Source organism: Ursus americanus, chromosome 30 (assembly GCF_024610735.1).
Source record: "Ursus americanus isolate L20-20 chromosome 30, mUrsAme1.1.p, whole genome shotgun sequence".
Taxonomy (NCBI): domain Eukaryota; kingdom Metazoa; phylum Chordata; class Mammalia; order Carnivora; family Ursidae; genus Ursus; species Ursus americanus.
Genome location: NC_142156.1, coordinates 5940853 through 5959500, shown reverse-complemented (window position 1 = coordinate 5959500; position 18648 = coordinate 5940853). Strand labels below are relative to the sequence as shown.

Sequence of the window (18648 nt, the reverse complement as noted above, 5' to 3'; positions counted from 1 at the left end):
GCCGGGGGCAGGGGCACAATCAACACTTTAATCATTTCAGCGGCAGGCTTCGAGCGGCTCTGCAGAGCCCCCACCAGCCCCTCTGCCAAGGCCAGCACCGGGGCCACTGCCCTGAAGGCCAACGTAGAGAGCTGGGGTCAGGGACACAGCCCCTGGGTCACAGAGGTCTCCTTGCAGGACCCCAATCCCAGAGGGGGCAGTACTCACAACACCAATGGCCGGTGACTTCTCCTTGTGTTGAGGAGTCTGAGATGCTTTAGACCCTTCAGACTATGAGTGGCCTTCAAGGGATGCCTGTGTGGCCAGGCGGGGCCAGACTTGAGCAGACAGCCCTCCCCGGGAAGGTGGATGGTTCCCTGATCCAGGGTGGATGGTGGCTGAGGACCTTTGCAAGGGCGGTAGCTGGGTAATCCAGGGGACACTGCTCCAAGTACACATGAGGTAGCAGCCAGGTTGGGCATGCATCTGTTACAGCGATGTTTGGAGGGAAGGCAGAGGCCCAGGGGGTGGGCCAGGCTGCTGGGGTGGGTGAGCCCAGGGGCTACCAGCTAACCAGCCTCAGCTCGATGGTTTCTCCATCCTTGGGGGCATAGTCAGCAATACCTGCAGAAACAGGTTGAACAGGGGGTTAGCAGGGCAGAGAATCCCAACCCCCTCCACCTCTTCTTAGGGACAAGCACCCTGAGGCCAGGGTCTATAAGATCAACTCAGGGTTTGGCGGTGGGAAAGTGGGAGCTGTCCAGAGCCAGTCTGGAAACTGAAATCAGCTGTGACCTCAGGGCTCCTGAGGTCCACAGGCTCATTTTACAGTGGGGGAGCGCCCAGGGAGGGGGCCCGGGACAGCATTCTGGATAACCAACAGGGGGTGAAAGGAACCAGAGACCTTTGACAAAACCTGATGGGCAGGGTCACTGTCTTCAGGGCCCCCTGAGGGGCCATCAGGAAGGGGACTTGCTCAGTGTGGTCTGGAGGGAGAACCAAGACCACGAGTGAAGTCCGCTGGAGCCGGCCTCCACTCACTGGAGACGGCCTCCACTCACTGGAGACAGTCAAGGCTCCAGCATGGCACCTGGGGTCAAGCCCCAGCTCTGCACTCATCAGCGGTGTGACTCTGGGCAAGTTGCTCCACATTTGTGAGTGCTGGCATTCCCATTTCTGAAATGAGGGCAATAATGGTATCAACAACCAGGTGCTCCTTTTTCCCCATGGGAGTGGGCTTCCTGCTGGACCAGGGGCAGAGGGGGTGGGAGGTGGAGGATGCAATGATCCCCATCTGCCTCATGATTGAGGCCATCGGGCTCCTGCCCCAGACTACCCCCTCCAGCCCACTTTCTCAGTAATAGAGGCCAGATCTGGGGTCTCCACCTGCCCCCTCTTTGTTTTACTTCTCAATCTGTTCAGAAGCAGGCAGAGAAGAAGAATCCTTTTTCTTGGGCTCCCTCAGAAAGGCCCACACCCTGGAAAGAACTTGGCCCAATGCCCGGCATAGGACAGGTGCCCAAGAGAAGCTCCAGGTAGCAAGAGTAGGGACAGATGACCCTTCAGAGTCTGTCTGGTGACTGGGCTGATGCACAAGGATGCTCATGACAGCCTGAGGTGTAGGAGTTAAAACCCTAAATATCTAGCAGGAATCGAGAAGCTGCAGCCTCCCCATCTCACTCCACGCCCCACTGCAGCACCCAGGCCGAGGCAGGCCCTGACTGGCCCATGCCAGTTGTGTGGCAATCCTTGTTCTCCAGCCGATGGTGAGTGCAGAACCTGGGCCCTCTCCTAACGACGGAAATGAGTCCAGGAATGTGCCTGTGTCCCAATTCCACCTCTGTCTGCTTGGGGCAAACTTTTAAAAGGGAGCTACCCTGGGAAGACACAAGAAGGGTGAGGAAGCCAACGAAAAGAGGAGTATGGAGTCACAGGGGAGAAGGGCTAGAGCCCAGGTTACACCAGCCCTGAAGTCCTCATTCCCTCTTGACCCTGGTCATTCAAGCCAACAGATGTCATACAGTGGAAGCTAGTTTGCACTGTGTTTCCTGTTACTTGCAGCCCCAAACACCCTTGTGAGTGATATATTCTACTACATGGCTATTTCAAAGGAAGGGGAAGATCTACATATAACAACATAGAAAGATGTCTTAACATAACGTTAAGAATGAAAAAAATAAGCTGCCGGGCGCCTGGCCAGCTCAGCTGGTAGAGCAGGACACTCTTGATCTCACGGTCGTGAGTTCGAGTCCCACAATGGGCACAGAGCTTACTTTAAAAAATAAATAAATAAAATAAAATGTTTCTTTTTTTAAAAAAGAGAATTTCTTTAAAAAAAGTTGCAAAACAGTATACAGAGCTGTACCACCCAGTATGCTCACATTAGCCACATACAGCTATTGTGCACTTGAAGTCGTAGAACAAAAAAAGCAGGCAAAAATGTCATTCATAATTTCACACTGATTATATCTCGGAATACTAATATTTTGTATATTTGGTTAAATAAAATATATCAATAATATTAGTGTCACCATCTAGAAAATTTAGAATTACACGTGCCTCACATTTAGTTTCAGTCAGACAGCATTGCTACCGAGCATTTTCTGAAAAAACTCACATATTTAAAATACTAGCTGGAAGAAAAGACACCAACAGTTAAAAGAAGCAATTTCTGGGGAGCAAATGATAGGTGATTTTAATTTTCTTCTTGTTTGCCTATCTGATTTCCTAGAGTTGCCACAATAACTTACACAAAAATTCTTAAGCGTTCAGTTCAATAACTTAGATGCCACCTTGAGCGTCAGTGATTATCCGAGGCCGAGGCCCAGAAAGGTTCAGGGGGAAACCGAGGGGATCCGGGGAAGCCTCACAGCAACAAGGCTGGCTGGGGGAGATCTCCAGAGGCGGCCAGCCACCAGACTCACCTTGTAGCAGTGGGGTGTCAGGGGCTCGGAGGAGCTGCCAGAACTCACGTGCCCCAGCTTCTTTCCCCATCACGGAGGTCAGGTACGGGCCTGACAAGGAGTTCTGTGTATCATACCTACCAAAGAGAGAGGCAGAGAGAGAAGAGGTGACTTTTGCTTCCACTGAACCGAGGGCAGAGGCAGAAGTACCCCCACCAGGGAAGTCCTGGCTTCTCTCTCAGGGCCGGCGCTAGCCAAATCCTTTTCAGGCCACGGGCCTCACCTCCGCCCCTCCTCTGCCGCCTCCTGACACTGCCCAGTCAGGGGACTCCACCCCTCTGCACTGACCAGGACCATGGCCTACAGGAAGGGGCACCTATTACATGACTGGCTCAGCAGCTGCCCCCTCTCTAGGAGCTGACATTGCAGGGCTGAGGAGCAGAAGATGGAGACACCTGGTGGTGGCAGTGGGTCTCTGCTTCTGGAAGTTTCTGTGGCTCCGTGGCACTCCCCTCTTCTTGGGGCTCGGTGGCTCAGTCTTCTCTTTGATTCTATACACCCCATGCTCCAGAGAGGGTTGGGGTTGCGTTTCTGGCCTTTGCAACCAAGAGACTCCTTATTCACACCAACCCCTCCCTGAGTTCCTTGTTTCCAATTGTGCATTTCTCCAAACCATGTGGACACGGCTGCCAGAGGGATCCTCTTAAAGGTCCATAGTCATGTTCTTCCTCTCTCCAAAAGGCTCATCAAAGTTTCTGTCTTAGAGAGGGAGGGTTTGTATAGTTTTAAGAGACAAAACCACTCAGGGTGACTTTGTCAAAGGGAAACTGTTGTTTGAGAGGGTGTCATGGAGCAGCCCCCTCTACCCTGTCATTCCCTAACTCTGTGGATCCATGTGGCTGCTTGGAGCACGTGTTTCTCTCTCTCTCCTCTTTCTCCCTGGATCTCTCTTTCTGCAGTCCAGCTTTCTCTGCTGGGCATTCATGTGCCTGCAGACATAACCTTCCTGCCTGGCCTCTGCACCCGGTTCAGGTACCCACTTCCACTGACAGAACGGTTTCCTGATTAGTATCCCTGATGTCTTCTCAGAGGTCCTGGAGTTCTGAATTAGAATGGGAAGTTCTATTTTTTTCATTTTGATGACATTACTCAGACACAAATGCCAGCAGGCTCTGCGTACTCTCAGTGTCTGCTGGACGGCAGCCTGCCAAGGTGCTCAGTGTGTGTGGCCGTCTGGGGCTGTGTGGGGCCGTCTGGGACCCATAAGTGCTGCTGTATGCGCGGCAGGCGACTGGGAAGAGAACTGAGGTGGGCTTAGTAGTGAATGGAGTGTTCGGAGCCAGGGAAGGGCCTATGACGTCACAGCTACCTGGACAAACTCAGGCTTGACAGCAGCTCAGGTCCAAGCAGCTGAGAGCATCAGGCTCATCCCATGTCTGGCCAAGTACACCTGCTTCTCAGCAAATAGTCCTTATTTGAATGTTATTCTTTTTACACTTCATATCTAATTTGCAAAGTTGTTTAGGGTTTAGAGAGGTCTGGAGCCAGAAAGAGAAGGGACTTTTAATAGTAAACATAATAGTACACATCTAAGTCATAGTATAACAGAAATTTTGTTCTTTGTACATCTCTGGCCTGAAATACCCTGGGACGCACAGCTGCGAGGCACCTGCTGTGGGCCCTCCCTGACTGCAGGGTGCTGTCCTTTGGGAACCTCAGGTAGGCACAGAAATCGGGGCCCTCTTAAACTGAGGCATTTCTTTCTAGAAGAGACATCTGGGGTCGGAGTGACCCGGTGGAAGGCACTCAAGTCCTCTGGTTCAGATTCCCCACTGGTAACATAAGAATCCCATCCATGTTATTCAGGCACAGACAAGGCTGGGCAGAGAGCAGCGCTCCAGAAATGCTTGGCCCCAGACGTGTTGAATCTTGTCAGGGTGAAAGGCAAGTTTAAGGAGGTTGCCCAACCTCCACATTCTACAGAGGACTTGCCCAGGGTACTTCATCACAGGGATGAGGCCAAGATCATCTGAGGATAATAACTCTCTTACGAAAGCTAACCTGTACTGAGCTTACTAAGTGCGGGGGGCCACGTCCTATTTGTGCGCTAATTCCCGGACTCCCTGCACAGGCCCTGCGAGGAGCACGGCCCAGCTGGTGCTCTCACTGGGTTGCAGGTAAATAACTGGTTCTGGGTCCTAGTGGGGGAGTGGTGGAGCTGGGATTCCAATGTGGATCCTCTGCCCCCAGAACATGTTCTCAGAGCCATTGACGATGCTGGCCCATAGCTGTCTGTTTCCACTACAGCCCGGGCCATTCAGGAGTGGAGAAGGAAGAAGCAGAGCCTGGCCTGGCAACTCTCCCAGAGGAACCTCTTCTTCCATCCCCATCCCAATCATGTCCTGTATCAGGGATGTGGGGTCAGGTGGGGTGAGGACTGGGAGGCGAGGGTCTCACGTGAATCCTGCGAGCTCCCGGGCCTTCTTAAGGACATCTTCCAAAGAGGACCCAGCAGAGACAGAGATGGGGTGTCTGTATGGTGGCAAGACACTGGGGACCTTCAGCATGACACTGATGAGCTCTTGGGTCTGTGAAGTAGTTTCCAGAGCTGGCTGCAACAGGACTGTGCCAGGGAGAGAGGAAGAGGTAGCTGGTGTGAGGGCAGGGGGCCAGGTGTTAGTCCCTTCTTCCCTCGAAGATACTGTGGCCTGTCTCAGCCAGCATCACCACCAGCTGCCATGTCTTTAACCCCCATGTCCCCCGGCTGCCCAAGGTTGGGCCCCTCACTGGTTTTTTTTGCTTCCAGTACCCCCTTCCCACCTATCTGCCACATAGCACCCCAGAGGGCTCTTTCTCGAACATGCATCTGTTCATATCACCCCTGCCCCCATTACCTCCGAGGGTCTCCCCTCCTTTTCATTCTCCTGCCTGCAACTCTAGCTCATTCTCCCAGACCCCACTCTCTAGTAAGACCCTCCCCCCCAATTTCAGCCTAAAAGGTATAAAACACCTCGGCACCTTCGTTCCTGCTGCCCCCTCTCTGCCCTGCCCTTGCGACTGCTCTTCCCCACTGGCAAATCTCACTCGCCAACTCAAGTCCTCCCAGATGAAGCCCTGATTCCAGCTGCTAATTGGGACTCATTAGGATGTATCAGCACTACCCAAAATGTGTCTCTCCCCATTCATCCATTCGAACATTTCTGGACTGGGTACCGCGCAAGGGGCTGCAGACTCATGGCCCACCGAGAGCTCTCTCTTTGGTATCTCTCTACCCACACTGCGACTTTCTGGAAGCTATGACTGCATCTTTGCTGCCAGTGTGTCCCACATGGACCTGCAAACCCCTGTTGACTTAGCAAATCTGGACCAGGCAACCTCCCTTCCCTGGGACCTGCAGACTTCAGGGAGGACTCTGCAGACTGAAAAGAACAGGGCTCCCATTGAAAGGCCCAGCTACCTCTTGGTGCCCCGCAGTCTGGGGAGATGAGATCTACATAGCTCTTGCCATTCAGGACAGGCAGCAGCTGGGAAATTACGAGAACGTTCTTGAAGGCCCCATCCTGCATACTGGCCAACAGAGCAGCCCTTGCCTTGAGGCATGCTGTGCCCAGCTTCGCTCCAGGCATGAAGGAATTCATCAGTAACTGGTGACAGAATGGGGAAGAGGAGAAGGTGGGTCAGCTGGGATGGAGGAGCCAGGTCTTCCAGGCCACCGCCCACCAAACACCGGGGCGGACTATGGCCCCAAGCTCTCTTTCCTACCTGCAGAGCCAGAGGGGTGCTGTAGACATTCCCAAAGTGGCCCTCAGGGGTCTGGGCCTTCAGGATCTTCTCTCGTGCTGTCCTAATGGCCACGGTGATCCGGTGTCTCTGATTGGGGTTGAGGTTGGAGTGCTCCAGACAGGTGAAGGCCAAGCCCGCCATGGCCACTGTGTCTGCAAGGGACAGAGCCAATCGGAGTCAGTCTAGGCAGAGCCCTGGGGTAATGGGCTGCCACCAGAGGCTTGAAGAAGGGGCATGGCCACATTAGCATTTTAGAAAGTTTTCACCAGTGAGGGGGACCAACTCAGCCCAGTTTGTCCAGAACTTTCCCGCTTTGGCCACTGTAAGTCTGGTGTCCTGGGAAGTCCCTTAGGTCCAGGCAAATAAGAATGGTTGGTCACCCTACCCCTGTGTACTGTTTAGGTGTTAGAGGTTAGGGAGAGGACCAGGAGGAGGGAGGCCCAAGAGGACTTTATCCCACACTGCTCATTCCCAAACCTGCCTGTACTTTGGAATCACCAGGGAAGTCTGGAACAAACCAATGGCTGGGTCCATCCCCAGGTGATCTGATTTCATAGGTCCAGGAAAATGCCTGGGCCCTGGACGCTCTGAAGCCCCCCAGTCCCTGCCCTGAGGTGATTTACTGGGTCCACAGTGTTTTTTCTACAAGCCTCAGGCAGAGCAAGCTCCCTGCTGCCTTCTCTCTGGGGTACTTCCTCCCCTCACTACCCCCACCCTATGCGAGGCACACACACTTACTCACAGAATGCCAGACTGACAAGAGACCCTGAATCACAATGACAAGAAAGGGCACTGGAGGCCCAAGGTAACACAGTGAGGTAGCAGTTCCAGAATCCAGGTCTCAGGCTTCCCAGCTCATGTGATGACCAGATCATAGCTATGTGTCCAGAACTTTCTCCATGGCAGGCACTATGATAAGCCTTTGACTTATAAGGCATCTTCTATCAAGATACTGCTGGGAGGTTATTTTATAGGAGAAGCTGAACCAGAAAGGCCAGCCAACTTGCCCAGGGTGGCCTACAATAAACGCGTGACAGAGCTGGGGTCAGGGTCCCAGGCCCTCTCCAACACGGCCACCGTACACACCACACACACACACACACACACACACACACACACACACACACACACACACGAGCCCTTGCCATTTCACTCCTAAGGGACTCATAAGGAGGGGCCCGAGGAAAGGTGAGCATGGGGCAGGGGGAGGAGGCCTTCAGCTGGGGCTGGGGACTGGTGGAGTGCCAGCCTGGCTTTAGCAGGGCCTCGCTCACTCACCCACAGAGAGGTGGCCGTGGCGGAGACGATGGCTGTGTTCCACGGCATACAGGAGCCTGCCCACCACGCTGTCATGGAGCCGCTTCTGGTGGACACACAGGGCCAGGATGCCCAGGCCATACTGGTAGTAGCTGGTGTGGGGGTGGCCCTTGTGATGGGGCCCTGGGAGGGAGAAGACCATGGGGCAGGGGCTTCATGCCGGGCCTGAGGGGTTCCCTCTCTGCCCCCTCCCAGCAACCAGCCTAGCCAGCACATGGGACCCCACTGCCCACACTTCCCAACACCCTCCTCTGGGTCATGGGATCCTCCATTCCTTCAGTCCCTCAACCCGTTCCTGCTGAGGATCCACTCTGTGTCGGCTGCTGTGCTCAGAGTGGTGACCGAGCCAGTGGTGACCGGCCAGCCCTCCAACAATAACAACCTTCAGCCACAACAACATGATTAAAGCTGAAACGTGGACCGAGGTCTCTGGGGCCATACAGTAGAGGTCTTGGAAGAGCTGGGGGATCATGGCAGGATTCTCTAAAAGGCAGTGATGCTGGGGAGGTCGGGGTGGGAAGGAGCTAAGGTGGAGCGGGAGTAAGCTAGAAGGGGAAGGAAGCCTTCCAGACAGAGAGAACATATATGAAGATGCTGATCTGCAAGCTGAGAAATCACATGGCCAGAGCCAGAAAGGCAGGTGCGTGGGTGCCCAGGGGTGGGCCAACAGGTCCTGAGGAGGAGAAAGGGGCAGATGGGCCTGAGGGGCCGTGGACACAGTAGTGAGCAGCCTGTGCAGGGTTTGAGCAGGGCTAACAAGATCAAATTTATATTTAAAATGCTTGCCCTGGCTGTCATGTAGTGGGTCAAATCAGGCATCAGGACAGTTAGCAGAGAGAGGCTGAGGAGTAAGCAGTATGGAGGCCATGCAGTTGTCCCAGAGGTAGACAGTCAGTTCAGTCATGGTGGCTGAGAAGAACTTGCCAACAGAGCGCATGTGGGGTACAGGAAAGGCTTGATCAAGGATGGCGACTGCAGCAGGCCCAAGCCTCTAGGTGGATAGTGAGACAGGCAAAGTGGAGGGTGGGAAAGAGGCCTGGGGGAAAAAACCCAAAGTTCTGACTTAGATGCTTCCCTAGAGAATGTGATCTGGTGAGGCCCCCCACCCCGACACTTGGCAGACCATGTCCTCTCACCAATGGCCCTCTTCTCGTCCTCCAGGAACCGCTTCAGCTGTGAGACCAGCCTATCCCCCTTGTGGCCTCCAACAAACTCACAGTTAGCCCTGAGAGCCAGCAGGTAGAGGGCCAACTGGCCCATGGAGGGCTTAGCCTTGTTGTTACTGTTGTCATCGTTGATGGCAAGCCTAGGACAAAGCCAGTAAACAACACTTCTGTAAGATAATGCCACCCTGGTAAGCCTGCATTGAGACACCCCCAACCAACATCATAAAGTGAAAAGAATCCTAACAATTAGAAACTTTGCTAAAACTACCAAAAGTAGATGGAGTCAGCTCTGCACAGTGTAAGGTGCATGCCACACATATTTCGTAAAGATAAAAAACTGGACTCCAGGACAAGCCCCGAGGGCTCTGACGTCCAAGTGACCTATGCTTGCCCCCACCATTTTGATCACACTATGCCTACACAGTCTTCCTTTCCTCCCCCTCCCTGCCCTGTGTCCGCTTCTTGAGAGGGAGTCCAAGCAGGAGATGCTTCATGGTGGTCCCGATCCTTCACCTCTCATTCAAACTCCCACACTGAGCCTCAGAACAGGCCTCCCCTTAATGCCCCCTGGAAAGGGAGCACAGAGTTAGATGCCACTAGATGCTGTTTCTGGGCTCGGGGGTGGGGGGGTGGGTTGTGGTCATGGATCAGTGATATCTGCCTCCAGTCTAGTCAAGCCAACCCCATTCTACAGATGGAGAAAGTGCCAAAGGAGACGGAACCTGCCCAAAGTCTCCCACAAAGCAGTGGCAGCCCAAACCAGAACATAGGTCTGCTTTCTCTTAGGAGGTAGAGCAAGACAAGGGGAAAGGAGAAGAAAGCAAACAGCGATACCCCAGGAGGCTCTGCTGGTAGTTGAGCTTGAGGATGTGCAGATAGAAGGCCTCCCTGGCCCCGGCCTGCACGCTGGAGAGGCGGAGGCCCACGTAGATACTGGGGTTCAGGTGGTCCAGGGACAGCCAGTCCATCCAGGGCAAGAGGCGTTGGCCTAGCCTCTCCACCAGCTTCCTATCCACCTCTGGTATTTCTTTGGAAAGAGAACAGGCCAAGTGAGGTTGCAGAGCCAGGCCACCAGCAAGGAACTGCTTTTACCTAACTAGAGCCTTCTCCAGGGAATAAACATCTCTACTCCGTCTCCATCTAGCACACATCCTACTTGTATGGGAAAATATGGCTGTAATGAAAGGCAGCAGGTAAATAGGAGAAAGCAGGTATCCCAAAAGAGCACTTGGGGGGCGCCTGGGTGGCACAGCGGTTAAGCGTCTGCCTTCGGCTCAGGGCGTGATCCCGGCGTTCCGGGATCGAGCCCCACATCAGGCTCCTCCGCTATGAGCCTGCTTCTTCCTCTCCCACTCCCCCTGCTTGTGTTCCCTCTCTCGCTGGCTGTCTCTATCTCTGTCGAATAAATAAATAAAATCTTTAAAAAAAAAAAAAAAAAGAGCACTTGGAGTGGGCCAGGGAGAGCTGGTGGGCCGAGGGCAGAGGAAGCTGGTACCAGACAACCACTCTGCCACCAGGAGTAACGGACAGTGGAGGCCAAGCCTTGTGATGTGCCCCAGGCACTGCACCCGACCTCACTTGGTCCTCACAGGTCTCCAGCCCTGTGGCATCGGTACTGTCATCATCACTTTGCACAACCGTTCAAAGTCATGTTTTCTCTTACACAGGCTATAGAACCAAGGATGAGCCTGCCTGCAAAGCCCCTGTTCTTCCATGCTCTGCCAAATCCATTTACCGAGACTGCAACCCACACACAGAACATGTCACACCCCCAATTTTAAAACACTGCTGGCTGGGGCGTGTGGGTGGCTCAGTTGGTTAAGCGGCCAACTCTTGATTTCGGCTCAGGTCATGATCTCAGGATCCTGGGATGAAGCCCCGCGTGGCGCAGGTGGGGGGGGGGGTCCCCACTGAGTGGGGAGTCTGCTTGAGGATTTTCTCTCTTTCCCTCTCCCTCTACCCCACCCCGCACTCTCTCTAAAGTAAATAAATAAATCTTCAAAAAAACCAAAACAAACAAACAAAAAACAAACAAAAAAACCCACTGTAGGCTGCCCATGGCTAACTGGGGCTGTCTGGTGAGCTTCCTCTGTGCAGATCTTAAAATAATGCTTTTCCTGCCACATCTGCTTAGGTGAAGAGGACCTGAGACTGAGGGGTGAATCGGTAGAAAGCCATTATCGTTTGCAACCATTTCTCTGTGTGCTTTGGGTTTTGCCTAAAACTGAACCACGAAAATGCTGAAATGCTGAAATACTGGGAAGCCTTGGGGGCATTCCCAGGCCCAGCTGACCCCGCCTGCCTCCCTTAGGGAAGGAGCCTGAGGACAGTGGGTGGCCTGGGAGGCACTTTGGACTTTTCCCCATTTACTGCCTCCCAGTTATCTGCAGGGCTCCAGCTGCCTCCACTGCAGCTATGCGGCGTCCCAGGATGCTGGGCAGGCTGCCCCTCCCAGGAGACTGAGCACAGGAACTGCCGCCAGAGCTCTTCACCTGCGCAAGGCACAGGGTTCCTCTCATAACAGGCCCATCCCTCTTAGTCTGGGTCCCACCATCATTCTTTTTCTGTAAGTAATCTCTACGCCCAATGTGAGGTTCGAACTCACGACCCTGAGATCTAGAGTTGGCATGCTCTGCGGACTGAGCCAGCCAGGCACCCCACAGGACCCACCATCTTATGCCTACTTCCCCCAAAAGTCATAGGTATCTGTTGCTACCTGTGAAGGGGCCCGAGGGGGTGGGGGTCAGGGACAGGGGTTCTTTTCTTTCCATTCTCTTCCTCAGTGCCTTTCTGGAGCTGCCTCCCATTTCTGTAGGCATTTCCCCCCTATCTGTCTGGATCCGTCTCAGTCTCTACCTCTTTCAGCCTGTCCTGGTCATCTGTCCCTCTCTACCTCTCTTTCCCTCCCCCTTTTCTTCATAGTGGTAGGGGAGCCTCACCCCAACCCCAGGCTCTGCCCTCCAGCAGGTGAGTCAGCCCTGGGATTAGAAGTGATAACAAGAGGAGCCAGAGCTATAAAGAGAGGCTAATAACCACAATTCAGCCTCCTTAAAAGGAAGGAGCCAGGCGAATTCACCTCAGTCATAAAAGTGGCCAGGGCAAGCTCCCCCCATGAAGCCTCTTGCTCACAGGGCCACGCAGCTCTGCCAGCTGACTAGCCTTGACACTCGGAAACACAGGAGCCCACCCTGGGAAAGCATTCGGCAGCATCCTTGTCAATTTCACAACTGCGCAAGCTTTGAACTGGTAAAGTTCGAGTTGTGGGATCCCCCGTATGAGCTGGTAAAGTTCGAGCTGTGGGATCCCCCGTACCACACCAAGCAGGAAGGCAGGGAATGAGGCCTGGGCAGCTAAGTGGCTCAGCTGTGGGGGTTGCACCCCCAAACCTCGTCCAGGGCTTTTGTTGGGTCTATGGGCCAACTATGGAATGATTCACGCCCAGTGAGGGTGAGGACTGGGTCCCAGGTCTCCCTGGGGACTGTCTGGACAGGAACCAAGAGCCCCTGGTGCCCAGGGAAGACCATGGCCTGAAGTTCTGAGAACTGAGTCCAGCAAAGCCCTGGAAAGCTGGAGTGCCTTAGCAGGTCATCTGGCTCCTCCAACCTTTGACTGACTCATCTGTCACCTGGACATAACTGAACCTGCCTCTCGGTTTCTCCAAAGATAACAAGAGACCCCAGGACTGAAAGCATATTGCACGTAAGGCCGTGGGCAGAATACAAGGAGGGAAGAGAGGTGGGTAACCCTAGAGCACAGAGGTTTCCCTGCCTGCCTTCTGCTTTCTGCTTATCTCCAGTGCACAAATAGCCCCAGGCCTGCGTTCCGGCTCCCAGATGGGTCCCAAGAGGTCCCAAAAGGCCCCTGGGGACACTGGGACACAGATCCAAGCACCCAGCCTCCTGTATGTGCAATATAAAACAAATGCCGTGCCATAACCTGCCACCTATGCTTCTCTCAGACTCGTCTCGTCTCCATTAAGGGTGCCCGCATACTCACTTCCCTCTGCCTGGGATGCCCCCCACTTCTTGTTAGCTCCTTTTCTTCCTCTGGGTCTTAATCCCCCTGTCATGCCTGGTCCTCGGAAATCCTTCCCTGAACTCTCTCCCTGAATCACTGGCCCCAGCTCTCTACCTCTCTGCCTGGTTCGCTTACTTTAGCCCTCCCCACAGCCCCCAAATACAGCACCGATCAGCCTCTTGACTTCTTTTGTCTGTCCCCTTTACTAGAACAGATGCACTAGGAGGACCGGGATGGGACCGGTCTTGCTCTTTGTTCTCTCCCCAAAGTCCAACGCTGCACTGGCTCAGAGAAGCCTCAGTCAATGCATGATGAATGAGTAAATTAACAATGACTGTTTTAATGGGAGCATTTTTGTCTGGTGGGCTGTTAGACATATAGAGTTGACCCTCGAACATGTGTTTGAACTACATGGGTCCACTCATATGTGAATTTTTCTTGATACAGCACAGTACTTTAAATGTATTTTCTTTTTTTTTTTTTTTAAGATTTTATTTATTTGAGAGAGAGAGAAAGAGCACAAGTAGGGTGAGGAGCCCAGACTTGATCATGACCTGAGCTGAAGGCAGACACTTAACCAACTGAGCCACGCAGGTGTCCCAAGTCTATTTTGTTTTCCTTGTGATTTCCTCAATAACATTTTCCTTTTTTTAGCTGACTTTATCATAAGAATACAGTATACAATACATATAACATACAAAATATGTGTTAATTGTTTATCTTATTAGTAAGGCTTCCACTCAACAGTAGGCTATTAGTAGTTAAATTCTGGGGAGTCAAAAATTATGCATGGATTTGGGACTGCATGGAGGGCCAGCAGCCTTAACCCACGTTGTTCGAGGGTCAACTGTAATTAATCTCAACACGGTGTGTCAAACACTGAGGTCCACCTAAGTCCCAGCTGCTGTGGAAGCCCAAAGGGGCAGAGAAATCGTACCCTCCCACACATCCAAGCCTCAGTTTCTCCAGCTACATAATGAGAGGTTTGGACAAGACCTCCCCGCTGAGGCCCCAGGAGGAAAGAGGCACAGGGTAGATCTGGTTACTCACCACAGATATCAGCGAGAGCCCCCAGGCTCCCAAGCAGGAAAAGGAGGGCCCCAAGGTGCCCCATGGCAGGAGCGGATGGGTGAGCAGCGGGCGGGAAGCGCAACAGACTCCTAGGGCTGGTCTTGCACAGCCGGTCACTGCTCTGAGAGAGGCAGCTTCCTGTCACTGATTAATCCCTCCACGCCCCCAGCAGGATGCTGCTAAATCAGCAGAGAGAAAGCGGAAAAGATTTGTAGCTGAGGTAAAAGCAAGGCCAAAGAACAGAGGAAGGAAGGGCAGAGTCGTTTTCCTGGAGGTAGGGAGCGGGGGTGGGGGAAGACAAATAGGAATGGTGTGAGACTTCTTGAGGCCAGCCACATTCTGTCCTCGCTGCCTAAAGAGCGCTGGGCAGGCACAGAGGGTCTGACATCTGATCTGCCCAAGCCTGTCCACCTGCGCCTGCATCGTATCCCACTCACTGTTCCAGCGGTGGACAGGCAGGGCTGGGGGGCCTACCTGGTGCCCCCCAACAGAGGGAGTCCCTGGAAGTACCCAGCCCGGCCTGGGACGAGGAGCGGAACGGAGAGCTGTGGTGATCACGTGAGCGACTGCTGGTGTCAGCTGTCCTCCGGAGCCCGCCCGGCGTTAGGGGTGGGAGGGGCTGGACCCGGACCAGACCGGCCAGTTTTCTCAACCAACCAGAAAGCGGGAGGCCTCCCGCAGACAAAACAAAACAAGGGAACAGGATTTAATCATTTGAGACACAAAGCCTTGGGTAGCGGGGCTTCTTGTTAGGACTAGAAAAGTAATCTTAAAAAAATATATATATAGGGGCGCCTGGGTGGCACAGCGGTTAAGCGTCTGCCTTCGGCTCAGGGCGTGATCCCGGTGTTATGGGATCGCGCCCCACATCAGGCTCCTCCGCTGGGAGCCTGCTTCTTCCTCTCCCACTCCCCCTGCTTGTGTTCCCTCTCTCGCTGGCTGTCTCTGTCGAATAAATAAATAAAATCTTTTAAAAATATATATATACAAATATATAAATATATATATATACATACATACATACATACATACATATATATATATATATATATCTGTAAGGAGAAGAGAGAACAAAGGATTCCTCCCTTGCCTTACCTCACAGGAAAATCAGGTCCAAGAGTTAAGCCTGGCGGTGCTGTGTGACCTTCTCCAGGTCACTTAACCTCCCTGAGTTTCAAATAGTTTCTCCTGTGTGAGATGAGAGGGCTGGACAAGACCATTCTAACTAAGTTCCCTTCCAGCTCAACCTGTGAAAATCTTATCATCTTAAAATACCTCTAATCATTTCCTCTAATGAGATATTTTTATTGCAGTCATATTGTGGCTAATTGCCAAGGTTCATTCTTTGAAGATAATCTGGTTTTGTGCCTGATTTACCACAAGTCAAGCTCTTCACATTGACAAATACAGATATAGGCATCTGTTTCCAGAAGTACTTTACAAGTTACAATTAGATTGTCTGGTGCAAGAAGGCTGGGTGTGGCCCATTGGGGTGAGGTTCTGCAGAATGAGGGAGGCCAGCTGGAAGCCCAACTTCTGCAGATTCTCAGGTTCGGACCTCCAGGGGAGTCTCTGCAATTTGTGTGCAATGGAGCTGCCTTGATCCAGGACACCACTGCTTTGGCCCCCCAACCCTCTGTCTGTGGCAGATGTGGTGATTCTGGTTCCTGCCGCCTCCGGGAGGGCTGCCTGGAGGAGGTGACCACGGTGGAGGGGCTCCCCATTCCCCAGCCTCTGAGAAGCAGCTTCCTTCAGGAGGGTCACCTCTGATTCCCATGGACTCAAAGGTACTGTGGTGACCCACCAGGGAAGAAGTGCACTTCCCACAGCTATCAGGAAGAGAACGACTGGGGACAAAGCTGGGCTGTTTTAGGTGATACTGTCAGGAAAAGTAAAAAGGAAAGATGACTAAAATGTTTGGTTCAGGATTTCTATTTAGGTGTGAAAATTAGCTTGGAATGAGGAAGTGAAAGTCTGCCTGTCCATGCATCAGGAGAGGCACTGATGAGGTCAGCTGCAATGTTAACAGGAAACATTACTTTTCCCAAGGTCACGTTACAGCTGTAAAGTGCCCCAATAATCATGTTCTTTGAGTGACTATTACTTTTTTACTGAGATTTCTCCCCCTCCCCCAAATCATACATTTGCTGTTTGAAATCATAATCCTTAAGAAAGAAACATGCCTGGAGGAGCTAAGTCACTTGGACACAGAGAAGCAGCCTCAGGGCAGGAGTTTCTGGACTCAACATTACACACCTATCTTTGTAGTTTCCAAGGGAACAGGACTCTGGGTCCACTTTGCTGTCCAGATCTGAAGTTGACCCCTCTCACGCAGCCCTGCAATGCATTGAGCCTATTAAAGCACTGCTTGGTTTACATTTCACCTAACCCAGCTTTTAGCCAAATGCTTTAATAACCTCTTCATTTGTGTGGTCAGACCCCCACAGTTGCTCTGCTCCATTGAGGAGCCTATAGATTCAAAACAGTTCCAAGGATCTGTCTGAGAAGTTCTCCTGGGACCCACTAGCAGGGATCCATTGTGTTCCCTCCAGAGGTCCTGGTCAGGACAACCAGGCTTTGAGGATGGAGGAGGTTCAGGGAAAATAAGGAAAGACTGTCAGACAGGATTACTCAGACTGTCTGTTGTGTCCCAGCACTGCACGGATTAAGATAGTTTAATAGTCTTATGTCATGTGCAAGGCTCTTTTCTCTTACTAAGCTGGAATCCAGACCTTTAGAAATTGGAAATTCAGGGGCGCCTGGGTGGCACAGCGGTTGGGTGTCTGCCTTCAGCTCAGGGCATGATCCCGGCGTTATGGGATCGAGCCCCGCATCGGGCTCCTCTGCTATGAGCCTGCTTCTTCCTCTCCCACTCCCCCTGCTTGTGTTCCCTCTCTCACTGGCTGTCTCTATCTCTGTCAAATAAATAAATAAAATCTTTAAAAAAAAAAAAAAGAAAAAAGAAATTGGAAATTCACTAAGTGGACATTTAATGCTTCCCTGTAGCATTCTTGCCTGGATTTTGATGGTTAGTCATTAATAAGACTGTTCCACGCATTTCACAAGCATCTTCATTTGATCCTAATGAGAAACCTATGAGTACAGTATTACAGTCCTGTTCTATAAGAAACAGGCTTGGAAAACCATCTCAGTGTGTGGCAGAAGGAAATGGTAGCTGTTTAAGAATGTTCTTCAAACCTAGGCCTCAAAGAATTCTAAAAGGCAGAGATAAAACAATGTGAGTAGTAAACTGAACAAAACATGTATAGGGTTGGGGCGCCTGACTGGCTCAGTCAGGGGAGCATGCAATTCTTGATCTCAGGGTCTTGAGGACAAGCCCCACCTTGGGTGTAGAACCTACTTAAAAAAAATGGTATAGGATCTATATGCAGAAAACTCTAAAATTCTGATAAAAGAAATCAAAGAAGACCTAAGTAAATAGATATTCTGTGTTCATGGACTGGAAGACTCAATGTTGTTAAGATGTCATGGTGACACAGATATCAAAACCCCAGCAAGCTATTTTGTGGATGTTGATAAACTGATTCTAAAGCTTATATGGAGAGGCAAAAGACCTAGAATAATCAACAAAATACTGAAAAAGAGCAAAGTTGGAGGACTGACACTACCTAATTTCAAGATTTACACAAAGCTATAGTAATCAAGATAGTGTAGAACTGGTGAAAGAATCAATGGGTTGACCAATGGAACAGAATAGAGACCCTAGAAATGGAGGCACACAAAAATTTTCCACTGATATATTGGCAAAGGAGCAAAGGAAATTGACAATGGAGAAAGGATAGTCATTCCAACAAATGTGCTGGAAGAACCAGATGCCCATATGTGAGAAAAAAAGTCTATTTGGACATATACCTTATACTTCTCATGAAAAAGTGAGAACTAAACATAAGATACAGGGGTGACTGGGTGGCTCGGTCATTAAGCGTCTGCCTTCAGCTCAGGTCATGATCCCAGGGTCCTGGGATCGAGCCCCGCATTGGGCTCCCTGCTTGGCAAGCCTGTTTCTCCCTCTCCCTCTGCCTGCCACTCCCCCTGCTTTGCTCTCTCTCTCTCTGCGTCAAATAAATAAATAAATAAAATCTTTAAAATAAATAAATAAAAATAAATAAACATAAGACACAAAGCTACAAAACTTAAAATTTCTAGAACAGGTTATGACTTTTTAGATACAACATCAAAGTCATGGTCTGTGAAAGAAATAACTGATAAACTAAGCTTCATTAAAATTAAAAACTGCTCTGCTGAGGACACAGTCAAAAATGAGAAGACAAGGGGCGCCTGGGTGGCTTAGTCAGTTAAGCATCCGCCTTTGGCTCAGATCATGATCCCAGGGTCCTGGGATCGAGCCCTGCATTCGGGTCCCCGCTCAGCAGAAAGCCTGCTTCTCCCTC

General features: G+C 51.7%; 1 protein-coding gene across 3 annotated transcripts in view; it reads right to left on the bottom strand.

Annotated features, from left to right (window-relative positions):
• Positions 1-7: 7 nt before the first annotated feature.
• Positions 8-18648, bottom strand: part of TCN2 (transcobalamin 2) — a 47054-nt gene continuing 28413 nt past the window's right edge. The window contains exons 1-10 of one of the 3 annotated variants that reach the window (XM_045791362.2): positions 14711-14804; positions 14216-14415; positions 9983-10175; positions 9119-9288; positions 7944-8105; positions 6645-6817; positions 6340-6526; positions 5340-5505; positions 2904-3019; positions 8-603 (exon numbers count right to left, since the gene is read on the bottom strand). In XM_045791362.2, the coding sequence (XP_045647318.1) occupies positions 542-603; positions 2904-3019; positions 5340-5505; positions 6340-6526; positions 6645-6817; positions 7944-8105; positions 9119-9288; positions 9983-10175; positions 14216-14279 (1293 nt within the window). In that variant the 5' untranslated portion in view covers positions 14280-14415; positions 14711-14804 and the 3' untranslated portion in view covers positions 8-541. Of the gene's footprint in view, positions 604-2903; positions 3020-5339; positions 5506-6339; positions 6527-6644; positions 6818-7943; positions 8106-9118; positions 9289-9982; positions 10176-14215; positions 14416-14710; positions 14805-18648 lie in introns of those variants that run through there. The other 2 variants (XM_045791363.2, XM_087857217.1) reach the window with 2 other exon arrangements.